This window comes from Prionailurus viverrinus, chromosome A2 (assembly GCF_022837055.1).
Source record: "Prionailurus viverrinus isolate Anna chromosome A2, UM_Priviv_1.0, whole genome shotgun sequence".
Classification (NCBI taxonomy): Eukaryota; Metazoa; Chordata; class Mammalia; order Carnivora; family Felidae; genus Prionailurus; species Prionailurus viverrinus.
In genome coordinates this window covers 27,569,809-27,597,532 of record NC_062562.1, presented here as the reverse complement: position 1 = coordinate 27,597,532, position 27,724 = coordinate 27,569,809, and the positions used below count along the sequence as shown (strand labels likewise).

At 39.2% G+C, this 27,724-nt stretch overlaps 1 protein-coding gene across 9 annotated transcripts in view; it reads left to right on the top strand.

Annotated features, from left to right (window-relative positions):
- FHIT (fragile histidine triad diadenosine triphosphatase) overlaps positions 1 to 27,724 on the top strand; it is a 1,426,527-nt gene that overhangs the window by 611,264 nt on the left and 787,539 nt on the right. For all 9 annotated transcript variants that reach the window (XM_047850991.1, XM_047850990.1, XM_047850994.1 and 6 more), the window contains one exon: positions 22,667 to 22,786. In XM_047850991.1, coding sequence (XP_047706947.1) covers positions 22,684 to 22,786 — 103 coding nt within the window. In that variant the 5' untranslated portion in view covers positions 22,667 to 22,683. The remainder of the gene's footprint in view (positions 1 to 22,666; positions 22,787 to 27,724) is intronic.

The window sequence follows — 27,724 nt, the reverse complement described above, 5'->3', positions numbered from 1 at the left end:
AAGACAGTAAGTTAATTTAAATACTCAGGTTTTTTTTTTTAACTTGGCTTTGTACTTGCCTGAAGAAATTTCTTGAACTAGTGTTTATGTTTAAAATCACTATTAATTCCCCCCCCCCCTTTTTTTTAAAGTCCATGAAATCTGATCGGATATTTTTCAGAAAGGAGGAGTGCAGTTAGAATCCAAAGATGAGGATTAGGGTAGGAACTGGGTGTTGGGGCCTTCTCGGTCAACTGAGAATCTCCTGTTGTGTATGGATTCTCACACTTTGTGCCGGGGATCAGCCTGGCTGCTGATTGTTATTTACCATCAGGCTGAGTCTCCATGTGGTCTATAGGAGGGGGGCCCTAGGCAGGCGGGATAGCGGGTCCACCTGCATGCCTCACATGGTGTTCAGAGCCGCTGTGACCCCCCAACTCCACCCCATTTCTTAACTGGTCTTTCACCTTTCCATCCATCAGTAAGCACTATTAGACATTTTCCAAAATGATGTCCAGAATATGAGCACTTCTTGTACCCTGGCTGCCTCACTAATTCAAGCCCCAACCTTTTATCCTGTGGCTTGGATAGCCTCTTAACTATATGGGCTACTTCTCTTGCTATTTTCCACACAGCATCCAGAGTAAAATCCTTAAAATTTAATTAGATCATACTACTCCCTTGCTTAAAAACCTCCATAGACTACTCATTTCTTTCTTTTTTTTTTTTTTTAATTTTTTTTTCAACGTTTATTTATTTTTGGGACAGAGAGAGACAGAGCATGAACGGGGGAGGGGCAGAGAGAGAGGGAGACACAGAATTGGAAACAGGCTCCAGGCTCTGAGCCATCAGCCCAGAGCCTGATGCGGGGCTCGAACTCACGGACCGCAAGATCGTGACCTGGCTGAAGTCAGACGCTTAACCGACTATGCCACCCAGGCGCCCCTAGGCTACTCATTTCAATAAGAATAAAATTTAGATGGCTTAGCCTGGCAGTTCATGTTGTGTGCCATACTTATCTTTGTCTTAATTCTGGGTCATGTTCCTTACATCACCAGACTCCAACCACATTGGCCATATTTTTGTTGATTTCAGTCATAATTGAGCTTGGCCCACATAGCAGCCTTCGGGCTTATTCTTTAATGAGAAAATCTTGAAGGCCCCTAAGAGTTCTCTTTCCTTGCTCAGGTAAATGACCTGAGCCAAAATCAAGAGTCAGATACTTAACTGACTGAGCTACCCGGGCACCCAAGAATGTGAATTCCTAACAAGCTCCCACGTGATGTGGTAGAGCTCTTCTCCAGGAAGGGCTGGTTGGTATTGAACCACCCAATTAAGCCAACTAACCTACTTGTGTAAAACGTTTAGTACCAGTCTCCTTTTGGAAGCTGAGATTGGAGGAAATCAGACCTCTGTGACACCCTGCCTGGCTGGCTGGCTTCTTCACTCACCCCAGTGTCAGCTGAGACATTCCTTCCCAGAGGCACCCTGCCTAGCCATCTGATCTCCGTGATCCCACCGCCCATCCCTCTGGGCTTCATTATCCCATGATTTTTTTCCAGCTCTCCTAACTCTCTAAAAATCTTATTTTACTTGTCCATTGTTTGCTCCTGATCAGAGAAAGGAGCTTGTTTGTTCTGTTGACTACTGTATCTACAGAACCACAAAGGGCATTGCTTGCTGCATATAGTTACTGACTAAAATAATCAGAACTGGTTACTCTATGATCACAACTTCCATGATGATGGGACCATTTCTTTCTTGTTAAGGCACAGCACAGGATGTGACATATGGTAGACATTGAAAAAGTGAAGGCGAACTCAGGCTAAGCACAGAAAAGCATGTTATAGAGTAATAATTAGTGGCTCAGGTTATTGGCAGGTATTACTTGACGTATGGACAGTCAGGTTCATCTCCATACTTTGCTAGCCTTTTTCTTTTCTTCTTCTTCTTCTTTTTTTTTTTTTTTTTTTAATAAGAAACTAATTGTGAGTCCCTTGTAGTCAGGGCAGTAAGAAAGTGGGGAGTGTTTGGTATCAGTAATGGTCCTGAGTAGTTGACAAGAGGCCTTTTCTTGAAGGTGGTAGAGTCTACTCTATTAACAAGAGGTTGCAAAGCCGGTACAATTTGGTAGGAAGTCCACCAGCCCCTCTGAGCATAGGTACCAACTTTCATGAGAGAGAGAATGAGCCATTTGTCCTTCTGTCTCCAACTCTCATTTTTATTTGAATGGTATCAGAATCAAAAAGTTCAGTCACTGGGTTGCTTTTTCAAGTCACAGTGGATAATGGCCTGAACTTTTTTTCCCCATCTGGGTGAGAATTGAGCTATTCACCTGTCCTCTGCCCAGATCGCTACTGCACATCTACTCCTTTCAACGTCCTTGATAGAGGTGTTTTTTGCGCCCCCCCCCCCATTTCATCATCATCTGAAGCCAGGAAAAATGGCTCAAACATTCTTCGACTAGCTCTTATTCTGTCAGTCTGTGAGGTTTCTACGTTTGTAACTTGGCTGTAACTGGTTTAAACAGAGCAGGAGAGACCGAGAAGGAATGAACTAAAATTTGTTGTGTCTTGTGGCCCGGGTGCATTGGAAGCATAGCTATATTCAAAGCTTGGCTTTGTTCTTTTGTTTCGAAATGGGACTGGCTTTTACATAGGTCCTGCCTTAGCATCTATCTGATTGGTAATTTAAGGACTAATTCTTACACATATGTCAGTGCTTTAGGACATTCTACTGTATTGGCTTGGTTTAAAACTGTTCTTTCAGGATACATTAAACAAGAGACAGAGCTATTGAAAATTGTACTGAATGAATCCGTTATTCAAATGATGTTTGGTATTGACCATTTGTCAGGCACTGTGCTGGCTGCTATATGTATGGGAATGTTCAGTGAAAATCTTATTTCTTTCTTAAAAACTTGTCTTTATAGTATCTGGTTCTTTCCTTCCCTCCATTCCTCTCTTACACGCACACACTTTTAATTAGGAAAAGTAGCAACTGCCCTTCCTTGTGACAGATGGCATGTACTGAGCTGTGGCCTATATGCTAGTGGGGGAAAGTTTGCCACTTAAAGGTGTTACACTCTGCCCTCTTTTGGTGGGACTTGCCCATAGCTGTGAATGTGCATTCATCAGTCTCTGTAAAAGACCTGCCTAATTCTTCCCAGTTACCATTTTCAACCTTGGACTGAGGGGGAAATCCAGTCACACTAGCACTGTGGACCTGGGGCCCTGGGGTGAGGCCCATTTGGCTTCTGGACTGAACCTGTTAAGGTTTGCTTACAGAATTCAGAGACTGATGGGAAATGCTCAGCCATTCATAAAGCTGTTCTTCCCTCCCCACATGGCTTTTCAGTTGGTTGGGGAAGGGAGCTGATAATTACCTGATTTCAGATAGCATACTCTGCCCTCAAGGAGATCATGACGTAGTAGGTGAGATGGAGACGTGAATGTGTAGTCTCAGTGTGTGAGGGGGGTTATATTTGGAGGGTGTCACAGGTATTATAAATAGGACAGGGTAGTAGGCCAGGCCCTTCCACATGTGCTGCACTAATTCGTGAAGACCTCATTCTTCTGCAACAAATTGCATCATCAATAGCCATGATAATGAAATGACCCCCCAAATGTAAGTCACAGTTGTCTGTGCACAGTCTACTTTGTATACTTAAAAATTGTGCACATTGCCCATCTGAGCATACCATGGTGCATTTCAATTTTAGTATGAACTGTGATCTGAAACCTTTGGGGGGCCATCATCTTGAAACCTCTGTACTTCTCCAAATATAGGACTCTGGCTTGTCTTCAGCAGCCTAGTGTGCCCAGAAAAGCAAAGAGAAGACTTTATGCCATGATGCACACAGGTGGTTTCCATAGCCACCAACACAGGAGGACTCCAACATCTTAGCAATAGGCTTAAGCAATTGAAGGAGAATTTGAAAAAAAAAAAAAAAAGAGCAGATTTGTTTAATAGTGTTTGTAGGACAGCTTTGTAAAGAAATGGCATAAGTGCCCATAGAAGGGATGTGCTTTCTCTCATCTTGAGCTGGGAGGTTAAACAACCACCCAGAGGTAGGTAGTTTTCCACCCTCTCAACAAGTCAGTGGAGGAAGTGAGATTGATATTAACAACCACTTGGTGAGTAAGAGATCTTTTGTGGGGCAGTTTTTGAAGATCCGAATATTATACCATGCATTGTCCTCTAAGGCCAGAAAAAACCCCTCCAGCAATTGGAGTGGAAACATCAACAAAGAAATAACAGAATTTTACTAAGCAAGAAGCAGCCAAAAAATGCATTTGACAAAATCAAAGGCAAAAGGAGAAATCCCAGCCACAGCAACCTGAGAAAATGTCATCTGAGAATTTATCTGTAACCAAGAGTGCTCCACGGTAACTGTGCACTTCACTCCTTCTCACTGACAGTGACACATCTTTTGTAATCCTTTCTAAATGCACCCTCAAAATGGGTTAATGTTTTCTTGCTTTGTGCTGAATTTCATAGAAGTAAGTGCCCCTTAGGGAAATTTTAATTGTCTTTCTTTTTTTTTTTCTCATTAATTTGCTGTACAGTTGAAAATTAATACTACTGTGGATTTACAGAATTTGCTAATTAGTAAGAAGCTTGACATTTACTAATGTAAAACTATGAATAAACCTACTAATTTAAAAATTATGTCACCGTCAGAATGTTCCCGTGGAAGCTGGAAGCCCAGAGAAAAATGTGGTCTTTAGATATTTATTAACAAGGTGATTAGTCAGAGGATTACCATAGGACATGTTATTTCAGTGCTAGAAGTTTATTATTCATGTTCCTAATTCAAAGAGTTGAGATTCTGGGAGTTACACATGTTATCCTCTCCTTAGCCCGAAATGAATAGAATCATCTCAGCACTTCCATGAAAACTCTCCCTGGGTCACTCATCTAAAGAACTAGAGTGAAAAATAGGTGGTGTACATCACACAGCAAGTCTAATTGATTGGTAATGACTATCTGGAAGGTTCTGTTAAGAAAATTGTTTAGAAGGACATGCCATAGTTGATTAGTAATGGTTGTCATTGGTACTGGAGGAGGAAGGCATGGGGCGAGGCAGGGGCCCTTCCCGGTATCAACAAAACCAGGCAGCTTTGATTCTTCTCATTGGAGATAAGAGTTTTTGGGAATCTGCCTTTAGTAGGGAAAGTGTTCTTCCCGGACACAGTGACAGGAGGGATAAACAATGGCACCCTAGAACTCCAAGGAGCATGCTGAATGAAAATCAGAACCGTGAAATGTCTTCATGTGGCCATCTGTATCAGTCAGAGAATCAGGTCAGGATCACAGGAGGTTGAGTGGTTTGGAGCGGTGGGGTCCAGAAAGCTCATCTCTGCCTAGTCAGCAGCAATTCTACGTGTGATTTCCAACAGCTTGTGCGGTGGCCTCCCAAGGAGTTAAAGGAGTTAGGTTATGCCAACAAAGCCTCTTTTCTGGCAGGACTGTTGGAGTAAGGATCATCTAAACAAAATCATTTGAAGCTGAGATAAAATTTTGAGAGCCAAAGAAAAACCCTATTGGTTGCTTTGTTTTGAAAAGCAATGACCCTTTCTCACTTTGGTCATTAAACCAAGGTCCAAATGTATAGATTTGTAATAGCTGGTATTCGAAATGTTAGTTGAAAAGCAAGAGGCTTTAAGATTTTAAAACTCTAAAGATGCTGCTCTGGGAGAACACTCATCGTGATTTTCCTAGGACTCAAAATCCATTCAACAATGCAGATGCACTTAATTAGTGATTGCTTGTCAGCCTTTTAATTATTGTGTTGTGTTTCACAGCTCACTGGGCAATGAAAGTTGCCATAAATTACCCTTAGCAACAGCACACGCTCCAGACAGAGTTGCCCCTAACTCTACATGCTCTGTCGTGTCATGGGTGAACTGAGAGAGCCCATGAGGCAGAGCCATGTGCAGAGTCAAAGGGCTTGATTATGCCCTTGGCCTGTTTGTTTGGCCTCTAGAGATCTGGCACAACCACCTTGTGGGCTCGAGTAATCCCTGTCCACCTGTGGAAAACCAGACTGACTCTGTAGACAACAATCATGCACACGAAAACTCCTTTCCTGACATGTCTCTTTCTGTGTTCTTCCCGTCCCGTTCCTCTCACCCACCTGGATGTAGACGTCTGCAGTGACTGTTTACATTAAAAGCATAGCGAGTGACACAATGTGGGCAGAAGATCTTTCTTAGCATTGCAGGAGGTAGAGAGGAGTCCAGTGTCTGATGCCCTGGGTACAGATCTTAGCGCCACCTTTAATTAGCCATGTGGACTTAGGCAAGTGATTTAAAACTCTCAGTGCTTTCTCTGTAAAATCAGAATGATGAAAATACCTCACAAGGGTACTGAGAGGATTAAGTGAGATATTTACAGAAAGCATTGAGCATGATGCCTGGCTTACAGCAAGGGCTGTGGGACTCTCCGTGTTGTTAATATGACTAACAAACGCCAATATTAAGTAAGTTACTGCACAAGTTGTTTGTATCTACATGATGGATATCCATCAGAGGTGTCCTTGCTGGTATCCTATATATAAATGCTAACCCCCAAGTACTTTCAGAAATGTCTTTTCTTAGCTTCAAAAAGCTGTGAAAACATTCCTATCTCTGTGCACAGTGCTTCCTAGACAGTGTTCAACATGGTATTCGTTAGGGAAAGGAGGAAACGGCTATTCAGGACAGAGCTAGAGTTTCATACCTGGGTGAGGCCACTGCTCCTAACTGCTCATGCTGGCCTCCGTCACCTTTGGGGTGTCATCATTCACCCAAATGCACCCCACACTCTCTTCTAGCCCTGTCTCTTTCTGAGCAGCACTTGGTAAACTTTACTGAGAGGTGCTTTGAGCTCTTCACTGGCAGGCAACCTTGATGAAGTCACTGGACTTCTTTGGGTTTTGTTTTCTCAGTATCTACAGGCTGTTGGGCTTCAAGTGAGCTAATGTAGGTCAAGCACCTATGTAGGCCCTGGCACACTGGGGGTATTCAGTCAGTTCTCATTTGTTGTCATCAGTGCAGGGTTCTTGATGCTATGAAAGGACATTAAATCCAGGAAGAGATGCATTTCAGGTCAATCCACTCTTCCCTCCTGAGCCACAAAGACATCCTTGTCATAATTGCAGGGGGGACCGGCTCCTTCTTCATCCTTTGTCTTTCTGTGTCCTATAGATCTGGGCCTGTCTTTCTTAGGTACTCAGAACACTGTATAGATGTCACTTAATATTTATCAAGCACCTCTTGCATTTGAGGCAACATGCTGGACACTGTGGGAGACATCAAGGAAGGTTTGTATACAGACCGATCACCTAGATGATTATAAGAGCCTCATTCTTCTTTCGAGGTCAGGAAGAGATCAAAAGGAGCAGTAGGAAAACGACCAATTAGTCTTCTCTCTGAGAATTCTCAGCTCTGGTAAGTCCTTAAACAAGTGAAGAGGAGAACAAGGAAGAATGAAACAATACAGTGTTGTTATAAGGGAGGTAATAGCCAGTATGTAAATGAGGACGACCACGCAGGAAAGCTGTGTGAATCATAAGACCAAAGTGAATGCGTAATAGCCACCTGCAAACTCCAGCTCTACTGCGGAAGCCTGCCTGTGGACAGAAGCCTCCCACCTGGCCCGAACAATGGAACCACGTGATGGGATTCAGGTGTGGGCCTCGGTGTGCACGCTCGTTAGTGTTCGATGATGCTCCCCAGTAGGCAGCCTGAGCCTCATTACTGTTCATAAGAGTAAGCTAATATTAAGAGTTCTGAATTTCCAAATGGTGACAAATAGAATGAAGAGGTAATGAGATGGGTAGGAACGGAGATCCCCTGATGAGTGCCCATTATGGTGAGACGATGAGAAAAAAGAAGAAAACACCACTGTCCATCCAAGAGATATTGAGAAATACCTATTTGTTTATGGCACAGGGAAATGAGAAGGCATTTATCAAGCATTGAAATTGAAACTGCTCCTGGATGGAACCTGGTTTAATGCTGTGCTGCAAAAACCATGATAGGGGAGGAAGGGTCAGACTTGGACTGGCTTAAAATCCATGGTTTACTTCATATTTTATGATGGCAGAATAGCAGTGGGGGTTGGGAGGGAGCTGAGTTCAAGACCCACGGGACCCTTTCATGGTTGCTGCAATAAGATCTGACCATGTTGTTTCTACTGAGGACATAACCTAAAAGTTAGAATTTGGCTTATGGTGATTTCATTTTCCCCACATCCAAGGACCTCTGGGAGAAGTCTGTGGAAGGGTAGCCTGGGATGGTCTTTGGTTCAAGACCTTGAATTTAAATCTTAGTGTCAGGCGATTTTTCCATACGCTATTGAAGAGGACTGAAGGAAGATCTTCACACATTTCTGAATGTATTCCCTTACTGGATCATACCACCTGAAGTGGACTGTTAAGTAATAGATTTTATCAGTCATGTAATTATATTCTGAATAGCACAATGAGAAATTGCTGGATGTGGTAGAATACTCACAATAGAAGTACATCCATCGATAAATTGTGAGTGACACATAGCTATAATTGACACTGTAATTAGCCTTACTATTCCATTTTAGCAAAAACCTGTCAGTGGCATTGCTCCACCACAAAAATCCAGATATTTTATGTTTGAAAAGTAGTGGAATCATGTTTCTTGTGCGCAGTGGTAATCATCGTCTTGTATTCATTTGCGTTGGGAGTGTAAATCTGTTCAATGTTAATGTTTAAAATAGAAAACTTTGGGCAATTTTTGTGTTGGTATTTCAATTTTTTTTTCACATGCCAGAAACCTTAAAAAAAAAAAAGTTAAATATCCTTGGATGTCTCTTAACCTCTTGGAGACCTATGGACTGAAAAGGATGTTCACGTGTGGTTTCTGCTTCTGGAAGATCACAGTTGGCTTAAATATACTATACAAACTTTTGGCACTAGTTCAGAGTTGGCATCCTCCCATAACTATCCAGTCTGTGGAAATGAACTTTTATGAATCTTTTGTGATTAATATGAAGAATATAGTATGGATGGAAATGCAGTAGAAAATTTGATTACTCCAGAAGGAATACATGACATTAGGTGAATTTTTTTTTTCGACTGCAAATTCTTTCTTGAGTATTTGAAAAAAACTTGGGGGGCGGGGTTTGCAGGTGGGGTCTGCCAGGGTGGCTCAGTCAGTTAAGCATCCAACTTTGGCTTAGGTCATGATCTCGTGGTTTGTGAGTATGAGCTCCGTGTCAGGCTCTGTGCTGACAGCTCAGAGCCTGGAGCCTGCTTCGGATTCTGTGTCTCCCTCTCTCTCTGCCCTTCCCTCTGCTCACTCTCTGTCTCTCTCAAAAATAAATTAAAAACGTTTAAAAACATTGTTTTGAGTATGTTGACACACAGTGTTCCGTTAGATTCAGGTACGCAACATGATTCCACCAGTCTATGTGTTAGGCCATACTCGCCACAAGTGAAGCTACCATTTGTCATCATAAAGTATTACTTTAATATCCTAACCTGTAAGTTCCCCTCTGCTATTGAAGTCTATATGAAGATAGAGTTTGGGTTATTTTTACTGCTAAGATGACCCTCAGTCTCCATCAGACCAAGAAGTCATGCCATACTTTCTCCTTCAGTTTAGAAATCTGCTTCCTTTTTATTCAGGCTTCTGTCTTTTCCTCTTGAGCTGGTTATCAACAAACACAGGTTGTTGATTTTCTAAATGACTCCAGGCCTCAATACTGGTGTTCTAGACCTCCACCACCTGTGTTTGACTTGGCAGGAAATGTTTTTTAAGTGACATAAATAATTTTAAATTTTACACATTTTTGCATGTAAGATCCTGTGTTTAATACTCAAGGTCAGGTTGAAGTGGAAAACACATAGAGGTCATTTATTCATTTGGTTCATCTTGCTTTACTATATGAAAAGTACTTTAGGAGCAAATACTTTTTACAGGTGGGTTCTTTAAGAATGGGTCTCTAGTGGGTCAGTGAGAGAAGGGGGTTGATAATTCACATTATGTGAGGATATTTGAAAATATTTCCTTGGAAAGCTTGTCCCGTGTATGATCATGGTAGAAAATAAAAGTATACAGAGAAGACAGTAAAATTATTTCAAACCCATTTTGTAACAGGCAAATCATTCTTAATTTCCAGATTTTCCCTATGGTATGTATACACACAAATGATTTAAACATTTTTTTGTTTACTCATTGTACTCTGAAAATAAATGACTATTTATATTCTAAAAGGTTACATATAATTTATATAAGTATAAGGTTATGTAATTATATAAATATAAGGTTTTATATAGTTATATAATTACAGGGTTATATGTTATAATTCCATAAATACAAGGTTATATATATCATAAATATAATCTTATATCTGATTTGTATTTTATTCTTTCACTGGAAGAATCAGCTATAAAGCAGATGTCATTACTGAGTGGGAAGTGGTGGCCAGAATGTTAACAGATCCAGAGTTCTGGGGTAGATAGTAGAGGGAGTAAGTGTAAATACTTGTCAGGATGTTGACCCTGCACATTAGGATTGCCATGAGAACTCCTCAAAACAACCCAAAGGATCTCCAGGTAGAAGCCAGGCCAGTTAAATTAAACTATGTGGGAGAGGGCTGTTGGTGAGGATGTTGAGAAACTGGAACCTTCATTCTTTGTTGGTGATAAGGTAAAATGGTAGAATCTCTAAGGAAAACAGTTTGGCAGTTTCTCAAAAAGTTAAATACAGAGTTTCCATATGACCCAGAAATTCCACACCTAGGTATACACCCAAGAGAATTGAGAACATAGGCTAACACAGAAGCTTGTACCTGAGTGTTCATAGCAACACTGTTAATACCAGCCCAAAAGGAGAAAGAACTCAAATGTCCACCAACTGGTGAATGGTTTTAAAAAAAAATGTAGTACATATATACAATGGGATGAGTCTGCCTTTAAAAGGAATGACACCTGATACCTGCTACAACGTGGATGAACATTGAAACATTATGCCAAGTGAAAGAAGCCAGACACAAAAAGCTACATTTTATAGAATTCCATTTTACATGAAATGTCCAGACTGGCAAATACGTAGAGACAGAAAGTAGACCAGTGCTTGCCAAGGGCTGTGGAGAGGGGGACATGTGACCTATTTGCTCATGGATGTGGTGTTTCTTTTTGGAGTGAAGAAAATCTGTGATCATTGCACAACTTTGTGATTATCCATCATTGGCTTGTACATTTAAACAGGTGAATGTTATGTGTGAGTTGTAGCTCAATTTTTAAAAAATTTGAGGGCATAGGGACATTAAAAAAAAAAAAGGTCCTAAGATGATTTTCACATATAATAGTGAAGACCCACTTTAAAAAATGGAATTTGAAAACTGAGTGTCCTGTAATTTAAATCTTTGTCTTCACTCATTGAATGAATTACCAAACAAGGCCTTGCATAGCTGGTCCTACCCTACCTTTTAAATCTGTCTCCTCACCTTTCTGTTTTGCTTCCTGCTCTTAGACTCTGCTCTCCCTACTAGCCCTCTGTTCCTTCCATTTCTTGAAGACCTGATGCTCATTCTTGCCTGGGCACTGGTTTCCTTTGCACGGAACACTCTGTCCCCAGATGTTCGAATATAATGAGCTCTGCCTCATTCAGATATTTACTTCCCTTTCCACTAAACCTATTACTTCATCCCCCTCTGAGTCACTACCTACTTCTGTACCCTAATTATTTCCTTCAAATCACAATCAGGAATATCTCGGCTTGCTGATGGTTTTGGTGCCCACCGCTCACTGATGCTTCTCACCATGCCCTTACAATGCTCCATGAGAATAGGGGTCTGGTCTAGCATGGTCACTGGTAGAATAGTATTTAGAAAATAGTAGACACATAATAAATACTTGTTGGCTGAGTACGTGATTAGTTTAATGAGGAACTAATCCAAGGAAAGACTCCTTGAGTGTAGGCAATCCCTGACACCTTTGTAGTAGAAGGGGAAGGAACCAGGGGAGTGAGATCAGAGTTGGTGGCAACACATGAAAGTGACAGGGGAGAGTGGAGGGGCAGAGGTTGCTGATGAAGTGAGAGCTTGAAAAAGCGTTGGCATTTTGAAATGCTTATGTGTTTTCTGTTTATAAATAGCGGAGCTTGAGGGTTTTTTTTTAACAATTGAAAATTTTTCTTTAGTGACACCATAGGTTGATGAGTTAATCTACTTTACTAAAAATTGTTTTTCTTTGTATAAAAATGTTAAGGTATGCCTTTATTTGCTTGCATTCTCAGACACTTGAGGCTGTCTTCTCTTTCTTTTTGTTCTTGTCATTTTCTTATGGTATATTCTTCTGTCTCCTGTGGAATTTTGACATCTGCCTGTAAGTAAGAAGGTTTTATAAGTTTCCTAAACCTAAATTATGTCTCAGCTATCCGTTTATGTGCCTTGATTGTTTTCCAAGTCCCCAGTAAAATGTGTTTGAGAGCCTGGCCAGCTGAAAATATGCTGTTTCTCAGTGTGATCACAGGTCATTTTTCCTGGTAAGGTTGCTCTTAGAATTCGTTAGCCAGCAGCTTTTCGAGCTCATTTACATTTTTGGTTGGCTAACCTTTGAGTTCCCAGTTTTTAAATAAAGTGAATTGGAATCAAAACATATTTACCACTTGGTAGAAGTATCTGGACTTATTTGCAATGTGGTTTCTTCTGATGACTCTCAGAGACTTGTCATGCGTTCTAGGGTTGGTCTAGATTCCTGCCATTTGCAAAGTCTTATCAGGATATAAAAAGAGAAAATTATTTTATTTATTTTATTTTTTATTTTTATTTTTGAAATTTATCGTCAAATTGGTTTCCATACAACACCCAGTGAAGAGCAAATCATTTTAAAAGTAAATCTTAGTGGGGCGCCTGGGTGACTCAGTCAGTTGGGTGTCCAACTTTGGCTCAGGTCGTGATCACAAGGTTCGTGTGTTTGAGCCCCACATTGGGCTCTGTGCTGACGGATCGGAGCCTGGAGCCTGCTTTGGATTCTTTGTCTCTCTCTCTCTCTCTCTCTCTCTCTCTCTCTCTCTCTCTGCCCCCCTGCTTGTGCTCTCTCTCTCACTCTCTCAAAAATAAACATTATGAAAATTAAAAAAAAAGTAAATCTTATCACTCCCATCCATAATGGAATGACACACTTATTTTTCAAGGTAAAATCTAACTTTTTCATTCTTTTACCAAAAAGACAGTGTTTCTTTTTCATCGTGCCTGGCTTCTTGGGTCCATGGGAGACTTCTCTTGTCATGGCAGACTATTCATCACAGATTGTTTTAGCTGGGATAGTTAGTCATTTCCTCCTACATTATATATTCCTGAGGAATAACAAATTTTTATTAAAGATCTGGAGAATTGAAGAACACCCAATGCTGACAAAGTTATGGGGAAATAGGCCTTTTGCCTATATTACTTTGAATGTAAATTTTTATAAGCCTTTTGTGAGAGATAGTTAGCAGTACATGTCAATAGCTTTGAAGATTCATTATCCTTTGAACACAGTGATTCTCACATCTAGGAACTGAGCTCAAAGAGATACACAAACATTGATGTACGGAACACATTTCACATAGCATTGTCAGGAGAATTAAATAAGTGTTTATGTAGAAATCGGCTGGAATGAAAATACGGAGTATGGTATTAGCTGTTATTTCTATTTAATCAGGTGCTACTTTTTCACCAACTCTGCTCTGCCTCTAATATGGAGAAAATAGCAGTCACCTAATGGTAGTGCAGTGCCAAATACGTGGTTTTACTTGCATTTTAGTTTGACAATTCTGTACTGGATATAGGAAAGCGGTTTTCTAAGCAACTTGGCAATATTATGTGTTAGCTGGCAGTTAACAATTACTTGTTGAATGAAATGTGGCATGACTGTTTGACAGCATACAATACCAACAATGGTATGATGACTAGCTTTATAAAATACTTGCTAAATGCTTTCCATGTGTCCTTGAGAACAAGGGACTGTTGTTATCCCCACTTCACGGACTTGTCCTAGAGCTGTGTTCTTAACTTCATTATCCCAGGGGTTCTGCTGGGGTTGGGCTGGGGAGGAGCTTAAGAATCTACTGTTTTAGAAAAGCTCCCGAAATGATTTTAATTGGAACAAGTGCTCTAGGAAAGTCCTTCTCAACCTTTGATGCATGGACAACACCGCTTGGAATCTTGTGTAACTACAGAATGATGCAGTGGGTTTGGGTGGGGGAGAGCTTGGCTATCTGCATTTCTAACATCTCTCAGGTGATACTGACCTTGTTGGTCCTCAGACCACATTTTGAGTAGACACCTCTTGCAGTGCTTGGCAAAATGTGAAGACTTAACATTTGTTCCAAAGAAATCATTTGCTTTGGGAAAAGAGAAAGTAATCATGAAACGAGGTCCTGGTAGTCTGTTGGTTACGATTTTGCATCCTCACTAACATGGTCTGGTAGGTGCCTTTGCTAAAATCCTGAGTTTCTCAAACTTGGGTTGTTGGGTTTTGAAGAGTCCTCACATTCTCAAAGGGAGTTTATATTTTGTGTTCTCCATTTGATAAAATAATGGGAAAATAATGGACATAGGCATGTATTCCGAATCACCAGATGACTGACTTACAAGGATACTGCCGTGTGGTTTTGGCACCAAAGGATTCCCTTATTGTGACAGTACCTTTGGTTTAGGGATTCTGAAAGCGCGGTCTCTGGAGTCCTAGATTCCCAAGTTTGGGAAGTCCTTAAAGGTGTCTTGTCTGAATAATATCCTTTAAAGGAGATCTTGTGAGGTTCACAGTGAATTTGAGTAAGCCACTTGACTTCCCCCCTTATTCAATGTCTCTAAAATGAGGGAACTGGATCTAAGTGATCTCTGTGGGCCTTTTCTGCCTCAAATTCTAGAATTGATTTTTCTTTTGGGGGACAAGGTTAAAAGCATACGGTAGTTATTTCAGTTGGACGTTAACATCACATTGGAAAGCAAACCAGGAAGAAACCTGATCTACCCTGAAGTGAGCTGTTGTCATCTCCCGTTGTTAATGGTTGGGAAATTTAACATTTTAGAGCTTTTGCTTTTGTGCCCATTGAACCTTATTTCACTGCAAATTAGGCTGCCTATCTAGCCCTATCAGAAAATGGCTGATCAAATCCACTGAGTCACAAAATTAAATGTGAATAGTCAATAGAGACCTTTTCTTTACTTCCTTTCTCTGTACTATGTTTTGAAGACAGAGTTCTAAAAATAACGTGATGCTACTGGCTGCTGTGAATTCTAGGAGATAGGCAGAGACAGGTTGCAGGAAGTAGAGAGGTTAAGAGAGGGTACAAATAACTTCCACAGCAGAAATGATGGAAAATAGAGACTGATTTAACACATTGAAGGCACATATTTTTAGTTCAAGATAACAGATGTTATTATTAAGGAATATAAGTTAAAGAATTGGCTTAAAATATAAGACCTGGGGTTTTCATTAACATGCTATTATTTATAAACAGGCAAATGCAGGTCTCAGTCACTGTTGCTGGAGTCAGCCTTCTATTTCTGTCTTAGCTGAGGCTGCTAATAAGTCTAAGGGCCTAAACATTGGGCTGAGGTCCTTAACCCAGTGCTTGGTTTTCTGGATGCCAGTAGCTGTCATCTCCATATTTATTAAGAAACCGAGATCCTGGGAGATGATTTTCTCCAGGAATTCAACAGAAGATTGGTACATCCAGTCTTCTTGTTTGATTAAAAAAAAAATCAGCAATTTTACTTTCGCTTGAAATACAATTGCTTTTGGTCATCTTCATGTGAGAGGAGAGTATTTAATATTTATCTCAGCCTTGCAGACAGTTTGAGATCCTAGAGATGCAGGAATCTTCCCATCACACAGTATTGGCTCTTAGCCATTTCTCTACTTGTGTTCCTCTTATAGTTGCTGGAGTGTTCCTTTTCTACTGAAATTAAAACTTGAGGAAGCATGTCTTTTAACAGCACAAATGGGCAGAATTTTACCACAATTAAAGAAGAAGCTGAATTGGATTTGGGTAAAGAGATAAATAGTACCACTTTTGGTAATATTTCTTGTGACATAGATGCGCTTTACTTACACCATCAGCCACTGTTTTCAGATGAGATCTCTGAGGGTACAAATCTCCAGCATATCAGTAACTATATGAAATTACAATGCTATATTATTTCAATGCCTCAGAAGGTGGACTTGGGAAGGATGGGGAAGCTATCTGAAAGAGACCTAAGGGGGTAAGAATATGCCATGGGACTTAGAGATTGATCTGCATTTATAATGGGAAATTGAGCATTAGTTTAGACTATAATAAGAATAGCCTCTATTGACACTTGTACCCCAATGTTTACAGCAGCACTTTCAACAATAGCCAAAGCATGGGAAGAGCCCAAATGTCCATCAACTGATGAATGGATAAAGATGTGGTCTATATACATAACGGAATACTACTTGGCAATGAGAAAGAATAGAATCATGCCATTTGCAGCAATGTGGGTGGAACTGGAGGGCATTATGCTAGGTGGAATAAATAAGAGAAAGACAGATATCCTATGTTTTCACTCATATGTGGAATTTGAGAAACTTACCAGAAGATGGGGGGAAGAGAAGGGGAAAAATAATTTGAAACAGGGAGGCAAACCATAAGAGACTCTTAAATACAGAGAACAAACTGAGGGTTGATGGGGAGGGGCAGGGTAGAGGGGGAAATGAGTGATGGGCATTGAGGAGGGCGCTCGTTGGGATGAACACTGGGTGTTGTATGTAAGCGATGAATCCTGGGAATCTATCCCCGAAACCAAGAGCACACTGCACACACTGTATGTTAGCCAACTTGACAATAAATTATACTAAAAAAATAAATTAAAAAATTAAAGAATAGCCTCTACTGAATGAAATAGGATGTATAATTTTCATATCCACGGGAAAAAAATTGACCTAGTCAGTGGAAGGTAGGAAGGAAAATAAAGTGAAGCAAGAAGAAGATGAAAACAAAAGTGAAATAGGATGTTCCAAATAAGCTCGAAGAATAATTGGCATAAATGCATGAGGTTAAACTAATCAAGGTAGGTTGTTCCATGGATGGAAACTAAATGCTATATTATTTATAAAGTACATTTAAAAGGACACAGTCTAATGATAAGGGGATCCCCGCAAGCTCAATGTTTGGCTCAAGTAATTAGAGTGACTGTGACATGGTAAATCTCAAGAAATAAGGAAAGGGGGAAAAAAAACAGGGGAAACAAACATAAGAGCAGAAAATAAGCAGTAATAGACAAAATTAATAAAAGCAAAGAATGGAAAGAAAAGGTTCTTTGAAGCTTAATAGGTAAGATCTAAATCCCAGGATGACTGATAAAAATATATATGTTATGAATAGGTACAAAATAAGTAAGGTAAATACGGATTGCAGTTTCAATATGTTAAAGAGAATGTGAGTTTTTACCAATAAAGATTAATTTAGGTGAAAAAAAAATGATTTAGGCTAAATTTATCCTAAAAAAAATGATGCAAGAAATAAACCCCATAATCAGTAAGCATTAAATAAATTGTAATGCTTATCAAGACAATCTTCCCTGTAATATAAAAATGGGCCTAGACAGTTTGACAAGTAGTTCTATTTAAGTCTCAAGGAACGGAAAATCCTTGTTTATAAAACTTATTGTTGAACAGAGAAAAGCCAACCTATAAGTTGGATTTCTTTTTTAGACAAAAACCACGTTAAAAAGCATTGGCTAACTTAGCACATGATAAAACACTAAGATTCAAATCCAGCAGTGTATTAAAAAATAATTTGACTAAGTGTAATTTTTTAAAAGGTGAAAGGATGTTTTAGCATTTAAAAGTGTTACTGTAATTTATCACATTAATGACAAAGAATAAGAAGTTGTGTGATCAATGACAAAGGGATAAAAATTGTTAAAACTAAGTTTTTTCTTTTTTAAGGAATCAGCCCTTAGCCAACTTAAAATAGAGATTTTTTTTTAGCTTGATAAAGTCTTTGTACTAAAAAAGTATGGCAGACATCATTCCTAGTGGATTTATACTCAAAGGTTTAAACTCATTGCTTTACCTTTCAACACATTACCAGATACCAAACCAGTGCAGCAAGATTAAAAAAAAAAAAAAAGCACAAAAGCAGAAAGATTGAAGTGAGAAGGTAATTGTCACTATTTCTAAGGAAAATCATTTATATAGGAAACCAAAAAGAATCAGCAGAAACTATTAGTAGCAATCCAACGGTTTGTCAGCTTGGAAGGGGTTGCAGCTTGGAAGGGCAACATATAAAAATCAATAGCTTTCCTCTGTATTGGGAATAACCAATTATAAACTATGATGATGATAAGATATCATTTATAATAGTGACATAAACTAAAAGCTATCTAGGAATAAATCTAAGAAAGAATTCATAAAACATATAAGGGAAATTTAAAACCCTATTACAAGAGTTTTATTATAGTATTATAGAACGTAAAAGCAGCATTCATAAATGGATTGATTGAATATTATGAAGGTGTCGCATTTCCTCCATTAAAATTTAAATTCAGTGTAATTCCAATCAACATCTCAGGAATAATTTTTTTTCATGGGGCAGACCTGAATCTACAATTTATATGGGAGAATAAAGATAAAGAAGGATTTTTTTTTTCTTACAAGGCACTAACATTATACAACAGAAGTTGGCAAATTACAGCCCACAAGCCTAGTCCAGGCTGCCACCTGTTCTTATGAATAAAGTTTTATTTGGACACAGCCACATCCATTTACTATGTATTGTCTTTGGCTGCTTTTATTCTGCCATAACAGGGATGAGTGGTTAGAACAGACTGTGTGCCCGGCTGAATCTGGCCCTTTAGAGAAAAAATTTGGCATCATTGTTCTTCAGCATCTGGCATAGAATCACAATATCTTAAGTACAGACTCCTCCCTTTACACATAAGGGAATTTGGTGTAATCATTCCCAGCAATTGGTGTTAGGAAACTGTTTCACAAAAGGAAAAAAATTAAACCATTTTCATATTTTATACCAGAAGCAAAGTTTCAAGTAGATTAAATACCTGTTGAAACTATAAAGCTGATGGGGTGCCTGGGTGGTGCAGTTAAGCGTCCGACTTCAGCCAGGTCACGATCTCGTGGTCCGTGAGTTCGAGCCCCGCGTCAGGCTCTGGGCTGATGGCTCAGAGCCTGGAGCCTGTTTCCGAGTCTGTGTCTCCCTCTCTCTCTGCCCCTCCCCCATTCATGCTCTGTCTCTCTCTGTCCCAAAAATAAATAAACGTTGAAAAAAAAATTAAAAAAAAAACTATAAAGCTGATAGACAAAAATTTAAGATATTATTTTGGTAACCTTATAGTGGAGACAGGTTTGTTACATAAGATTCACAGGGCACAACCATAAAAAGAAAATTGATCAATACATCAAAATGAATGCTTCCTGTTTAATGTATCATATGATAGGAAAACTAACAGATGGTGAGAATATAATTGTCATGTTTAATAGGCCAAGATCCATATTTAAATATACAGGGGGCTCTGAAAAATCAGAAAATAGAAGGGAGGAAACCACTACAAAAGGGCAAAGTATGAATTGGCAATTCAAGGAGGAGAAATATGTACTTATACATACCACACTAGAGACAAAAGTAAAGGGTTCCATTTTGTCTATCATACCAGTAAAAGCTACCTAATCAGATACTCTCAAGTGCCAGCAAGAATGTGAGTAACTAGAAGACTAAACATACTGATGCTGGGAATGCAGACTGGTGCTTCTATTTTAGAAAATCTAAATATTAAAACCAAATAATGGGACTCTAGCCTAGATACCCAGGGAAATCTATGTAAGGGTGGTCATCTGTGATATTTGTGGTTCAAGATTGGAGATAAGCTAGTCCTTTGGCACTAGAGGGAAAACTATAATGTAATCCAGTGAGAGGGAATAGGCATTGGGAGGGAATGAATTACGCGTACCTAGAGCACCATGAATGAGTCTCTAAAACAGTGTTGACGGGAAAAAAAAAGGCAGAGTGACATTTAAAGCATGATATGATTTATATACAAATTAAAAAAAACATGCAGGAGCCCTATGTATTTTTGACATGGCAATATTTATAAAAATGCAATTAAGATTATAAACAATACATTAATCATGAAAAAGTGAAGCTCTGTGGTTGAAAGAATGGAACTGGGCATAGAGGATGAAGGAGAAATGATGAGAAAAATGAAAACCAAATGAAGAGTTTTTCATGGACTCTAAGTAGGGGCTTATCAACTAGAGCCTGTGCTGAAGTCAATTCTGTACAATCATCCTTTAGAGGAAACAAATTCTGGGCACATTAGTCCTAACAGCATTGTTAGATCCAGCTTCTCAAACAATGTCACCAGGTATGGGTCTATCTTAGCTCTGCCCACCTCTCTGGATGTCAGGTGGACTCTTTTTAGTGTAACTTTTAGTTGTTTTGGTTCATGTGAGCAGATTGGCAACTCAGCAGAAAGAAAGTTCTTCCCTTTAGCATCAGCAGTAATCTTCTTGTGGATCTCCTTTTTTTTCAGAGGCTCGTGTTTTGTCCTGTGTCTGCTTTTGAACCAGCCATGTGACAGAAGCCTAAGGATGCCTGAATCACTTTCCTGTACCTAGAGTCAGGCAGTGGGAATAGCCCCACAAACAGAATATGGTGGGGGGGGGGTGGTATTACCCAAAGAAAAATCAGGATGGTATGGACAGAAATACAGAAAGTAGATGCTGGGCAGGCAACCTTCCCCCCACCCCCAGCAAAAACCAAGTAAGGTTAATAATAATCATAAGACACCCCAAGAGCTGTAGTGGAATTGAATCAATGCTGTTTGCAGAATGACTGAAATGAAATGCCATGTTTATTTAAAAAATTGTGGGGGAAATGAAAAAAGGTTAACTCTAAATATCTGAAGCACTGCCACTAGCACGATACGTATTTCATCCTCTCCAAGGCATGAATTCATGACAAACAAATAGACTTGGAGGAAGGGCAACTATGTAATGGCTGGAATTGTTTGTCTTAGAAGCAATGAATAGTGATCTTGCCATCACTGGGTATATTCATGCATAGTCTAGCCAGTTAGTTGGCCAAGATTCTGTAGGGAAGGACCCAAGGATTGGGAGAATAGTTGGGTTTGATCATGGTTCTCAATCCTTTGGGCAGCTTACTCAAGCATAGATTGCTTGGCCCTTTCCCAGAGTTTCTGCTTTGGTAGGTCCAGAGTAGGAATTCAGAATTTACATTTCTAAGTAGTTCCCAGGTGATGCTGGTGTTACTCGTCCAGGAAACACACCTTAAGAACCACTGGGTACATTGGTTTTCAATGTCCTCATTGGCCTGTCATTTTTTTTTTAATTTTTTTTTTCAACGTTTATTTATTTTTTTGGGACAGAGAGAGACAGAGCATGAATGGGGGAGGGGCAGAGAGAGAGGGAGACACAGACTCGGAAACAGGCTCCAGGCTCTGAGCCATCAGCCCAGAGCCTGACGCGGGGCTTGAACTCACGGACCACGAGATCGTGACCTGGCTGAAGTCGGACGCTTAACCGACTGCGCCACCCAGGCGCCCCTGGCGTGTCATTTTTATTAGCTAGTTGTAAATGTTCTGAAAACCAGTATTGTATCTTTGAGGCAAACCTTCTATTTTATGTCTTAGTCCCTGACATGTGTTAGGTTCTTGCCATGTGGGCACTTCTAGATGATAGTAGATGACATTTGCATGGCCCTCTGTATCTTTTGAGTCTTTGAGAACATGAGGATCATTAAACAGTTGTACATTTGTTGGTATGCTTTGTAAAATAGTCAACCATTTACTGACATTGTTTCGTAATCTTCTGGTTTCCCATGGATTGATCTATTCTCACAGATTTATAGGAGGATAGTTTCTGAATTGGAAAATGAGTGGTTTTCCAAGGAGGGTCTTAGTTACTCAGGAAGTAACGTTGCCATGCATAAGCATAGGAATGATGGAAAACCCTTACTTGGTACCCAAATGCTAAGCACCACATACTGATTCAGTCATATTCCACTCCCATGATTTCCCCCCCCCCCCAAAAAGAGAATATGAAATATTTCACAACCTGCATTAACCAGGAATTGTTCTCCTCTTGAAGTCTGTTATGCTATTTCTTTTTTCTCAAAATTTTTCCCTTCAATTTTGGAATTTTTACTAGAATAGTTCTTTGAAAGTGCTCATGTTTTGGTAGTTATAGGCAAGGTCAAATGGTGTTTGTACCTTTTCTAAATTGCTTTTACATAAATAAAGATGAAACCATTTGAGAAAAGCATTTAAGAATTAAATGGTTTATAGTCCATGCTTAACAATTAAAAATTTCAGCTTAGCAAAAATGATGAAATGAATGGATAAAAATAACCTGACAGGTGCAACCTAGTAACTTTGGGTTAAGGTGACGACTTGAATTACAGAGGGATTTAAGAAGACTGTTTTGTTGTCCTTGTGCAAGTTTCTGCTTAAAAACAATCAAGGCAACACTGGGTAAGGAGAGGAGAGTATTTTAGGAGGATTTGCCAAGAATCCATTTTAGTGGACTTAAATGGGGAACAGCTTCAGTGATTTCTACTTTGCAACTAACAATCTGTAGTATTGGAATTTGCTTTTTTTAGAGTTGTATATAATCTGAGTTTCTCATCTGAATTTTACAAATTCTCATTTCCTAAATCATCTTCTTTTTCAGGTTTCAACCGTGAGGAAATGTCATTCAGATTTGGCCAACACCTCATCAAGCCCTCTGTGGTTTTTCTCAAAACAGAACTGTCCTTTGCTCTTGTGAACAGGAAACCTGTGGTACCAGGACGTATCCTTTTTGTTTTGTTTTGTTTTGTTTTAAGAGAGGAAAAATAAAATGCCTCTGAACTTAACAGACCAGAGGATTGCAGCATTGGCTTCCAATGTCGGTCTGAAAAAGAAAAGGGCTCCGCCTTCCTCCCCCTTTGGAGAAACCAGGTAAGATGTTGCATTTATTCCGAATCCAGTTGGTGGCACCAGTAATATGCTTGATCAATGTTGCAGAACTTTCTGAAAAGAGTTGCTTAGCAACCGTGGCTTTGGAGGTGAATTTTTACTTGACCTTTTCACTATAGTAGCTGTGTAAATAAATAGGTGCTTCTAAAGTGGGCCTAGTGAATATCATGGATACTTTGTTTTCAGTTATCAGTAGCAAATCTTAATAGTAAGATAGAGATTGGCTGGCACTTTTGTGATGTGGAAATAAGGTATTACCTAAGGATTTGTGATTGACTTGGTGTCTTTACCTTTTAGGGATCATTCTAGTAAATTCATATACCTCAATATACCTAACAAAATAGTCATTTTCATTTTAGGATCTGAAATAGCATTTTTTTTTTCTTGGAGAGCATCCCAGCTTCTGGATGGTCATCCAGTATCATTGGTGGCAGAGTTTTATTTCTCTCTGACCATTGACTTGTTGTCTTTCCTGCTACTGACTTCATTGGAAGCTTTATTCTTTGCAGCGGGAGCAGCAGGAATTGGTGAAATGTTCTGGAGTTATTTTTGTGTTTGCTTAGAGTGTCACTCGTGACTGTGTGCAAATGACTTTTGTACTGATGCTTTAGAGTTATTTTTTTCTCTTTCCCTCTAATTTACTATGCAGAGGGCAATAAAGTATAAAATTTCATATTTTAAGATAATAAACATTTTCCACACTAAGACATGATTTTACTTTGAAATAAATGTCTCTGTAATTTTGAATCTATAAGTATCTCAAGATTTTTTTTCCAGAGTAAATTAAAATTGTGTGTGTGTGTATATGTATATATGTGTATATATATATATATATACACATATATACATATATATGTATGTATATATGTGTATATATCTACATGTATACATATATATATGTATGTATATGTGTATATATATATATGTGTGTGTGTGTGTGTATATATATATATATATATATATATATATATATATATAATTTTTTTCCCCTATGGGAATTTTCAAAGTGTGTGAGAACTTCAGGAATAATCTCCTTTCTGGGCCATATACCTGATGTAACATTGAAAAAAAACACAAATAAGAAAAAAAGCACCAAAAGAGAATTGTGATTTTATGGTAGACACCGGATTGCTTGAATTTAATTTTGATTAAATAAATTATGTACATTTATAAAACTAATGATAACAGCAATAAACTACTAATACAAATTACTTCTTGATATTTACCTTTAAATTTATAAAAATAGTCTAAATTATAAATGGTAAATATTTAAAAATATTATTTCTTGTCTACTGAAGTAAAAATAAAAGCTGGAATGGTTCAGGAAAGTCCTATAAAAAAAGAAAAATTTTCAAGCTGTATGTCAATTTTATATGGAGTTCTTCTAAGAGACTTTGAAGTTCTTAAAATGACAGAAGCATTTTATTTTTTCGTTTGATTCTGCTGCAAGTTTGTGGTTGTCTTTTTCCTCTGTGGATTTTTTTTTTAATGGTTGAGCATTCTGGTGTCAAAAGAATATGGTTGAAATGCCATATCTCTTTGAGTGCCAGCTTTAATTGACTTTTATCTTCTATCAAAGAGGGGACCTGGGATGAAAATGTGATTTTAGATGAACAAATTTTAATACCTTGCCCTGGAAGGTTGCAGAGTTGTACTGCTTTTTTAATGGTTAATAATAGAATGAATTTAGCTTTGTAGTTTTTTAATTCATATCTTGATAGCAGAAAACTTGATTTTCATGGTCTTTTTAACAAATTTTGTCAGGTGTGATGCAAGATATAGGTCATAGACATGCTTGTACTTCAGTTGAGGTGTCTGCCTCTAGGAAAATGCACAAGCTGAATAGTGAGCCGTTAGTAAATGATGACTAGTCTTTTTCCAGATGGCACTGGAGCTGCTGTTTTGGAAATGGGTCCTGGTCAGTTCTCCTATCTTTGAGTAAATGCCAGGGACACGAGGGACGTCGCATTAAAGTGAGCAACCTCAGTTTGCTTGGAAAGTAGCAAGAAGGAGCCGACCCTTTCTGAGGATAACAGAACCAGGACATTTTTATAATCTGTATATTGAGTGAGGCATTTCATATCTGCAGGGTTGAAAGGGGTCTCAGGACCAGTAGATAATGTATTCAGACAATCCTTTTTATATGATGATTTTGTGATTTTTTTTTTTTATTTTTTTACTTTACCTTTGTAAACTCGGCTAGGTGACAACGGTGAGGAGAATCTTAATACATTACTCATTCGCCTGCAGAAAGCGATATTCTTTTGTCTTGTGATTTGGGAATTGAAGCTGTGGATAGCTCTGCCCACTCACATTTCATAAAATAAATGGTGAGATGTCTGCAGCGGGCTTTAATCTTCCCCCAGTGCTCTGTTCTGTCTGCCCTAGATGAGCCCCTTGGTGTGGGTGTCCTAAGTCGTACAGCATCTTGAACCCTCCCTGCTCCTGGACTTCTCTCCAGCCCACACATCATTCAGACCATGGCTCCCAATTCTATCTTTCTCCTTCCTAGTCCCTTGCAAACTACTAGTGAATATAATGAATGTTTTTTTTTTAAGGAGAAAGTCCAAACTCTTTAGCATAATCTTAAAAGATTTTCACTATTCTTTTTTTTCATTTTTAATGTTTATTTATTTCTGAGAGAGAGAGCATGAGTTGGTCAAGGGGCAGAGAGAGAGAGAGAGAGAGAGAGAAGGAAACACAGAACCCGAAGCAGGCTCCAGGCTCTGAGCTGTCAGCATGGAACCCGGCACGGGGCTCGAACTCACAAACTGCGAGATCATGACCTGAGCTGAAGTCGGACACTTAACCGACTGAGTCACCCAGGCGCCCCTAAAAGATTTTCACTATCTTGACTCAACCTTCCCCCTTTACAACTATTTCCTAAACAGGTGTTGTATTTCCTTTCACCATGTTCCCCACCCCTGGCCACCTTTACCCTGCCTTTCTCTTCGAGATGAGATCCTACCCATCCTTTTTTGTTTCAACTAAAATGTTGTGATACCCGCCTTGCCCTCTCAGGAAGTAAATGTGTGGTCCTCTCTGTGACCTTTGACTCCTTATTTGCATGTCGATTCATGCAGCAGTTTATTACAGAGCTCCTGCTCTGTTCCAGGCATTGGGCCAAACACTTACCCAGTCTGCCTCGTGTCAGAACTATGTGCATTCTTGTTTGTCTCTGTGCCGAGTCCTTCGTTCCTGGAAAGGGGTGGGGCAGGAGCTCTTACACGTCTTTTTCCTCAGCATCCAAAGTACTATCCTGCCTGAATTTTAAGTGAAGCTGTAATCATCAGGAGCATATGGATCATTTCGATTGATGGAGCGGGACAAGGGTCCATGGAAATCCTGCCTTTTCAGTATGCCCAAGCACCAGCCAAATCTTGTTCCCATTTTATTCCAGATCTTTTAGTATCCTATTAAAGCTATATTTTTTCCAACTTTCCCCTCCTGCTTTGTCAGTTGGAATCTTGTTTACATGTCTGTGTTACAAGGGTACAGTTAAGTCTAAAAGTGGTGAATGAATTGATGGCCGATGGAAAAAGATTTTTTTTTGCCTGTTAGATTTCAATGGACAAGTCTGTATTTTAAGGGCAGTATATTGGCATCTTTACATAAATGGGAAATTATTATTTTGTATTTATGATGATTTTCTTTTTAAAGAGTATTCAGGTGGCCTTTGGGGAATGTGCCATTCATGAGACTTGTAAATGTCATCTTTGAACTTGTGTCCTCTCTAACATTTTGCTCCCTCTCCCCAAACCTTTTTTTCTTAGGACTTTGCTCACTGACTTTTTCATACCTTTCAGAGGAGGAAAAGAACTGTTAGATCAGGGGCCAAAGGTAAACTTTTGAAGCAAGACTATTGGCTTCATTCTCAAAAGACCCACTTGAATCCCTCCTTGTCCCCACCGAAAGCAAATACTTCTGCTTGTCGCAAACAGTGTTTAAAGCTGATTGAACAGGCTTTGGCCTCTGTGGTGCAACACTCTAGAAGGGTATGTCAGAATGCCTTTAATCCATTAATTTCTTGTTCCTGGAAAATGCTTTTCAGAGTGTCTTGGTGAGAGAACAGAATCATTTTGGAGATTGCATCTTAAGAATTCTGTAGCGAACATTTTATTCATGGACCTCAGTGCAGTCCGGCTATTGTTCATGGCTTAAGTAAATTTGAGCCAGTATGGTTAATACTTCTCCGTACCCCGTTCCCTTGCATTGTGCTACATCTCCCTCCCATCTTGAGCATGAGAAATGAATTTGAGTATTAGTGGAATCCATTTAGAGACTGGGGCTTTTATGGTAAGTAAAATTATTCATTTGTTATGTCCTGGTGTTTTCAGCAGACTGCGTATTGATCTTTGGATTGCTATTCAGAATGGCAGAAGGGGCCCTAACGTAAGGGAACACGGCGACGTTTGTGAACGGGTTGAATGCAGTGTGTAATGACAGAGATAAACCTGGCTTGCTGGCCATACTCTATTATACAAATCATTTGTCAACAGTTTATTGGATCAGTTTTTTAAAAGAGCTGGTTTTTCCAAACAGGAGCATTGCACACCGAATGTTATCAAGTGCAGACACTGTTTGGATGATGCATTGAGGATAGCTTTATAAAGTGCATTTGTGAAGAATTAGACTATGTCCCTTGAAAGATATTTCTGCTGAATGTTAGAAACAAAAGTTGGGCACAATGGAAATTGTTCTCTAAGGTCCAAGTTTAATAGGTAAAAAAGAAAACTCTGGCAAATGTCTTTTAATATACGATTTTACCTTT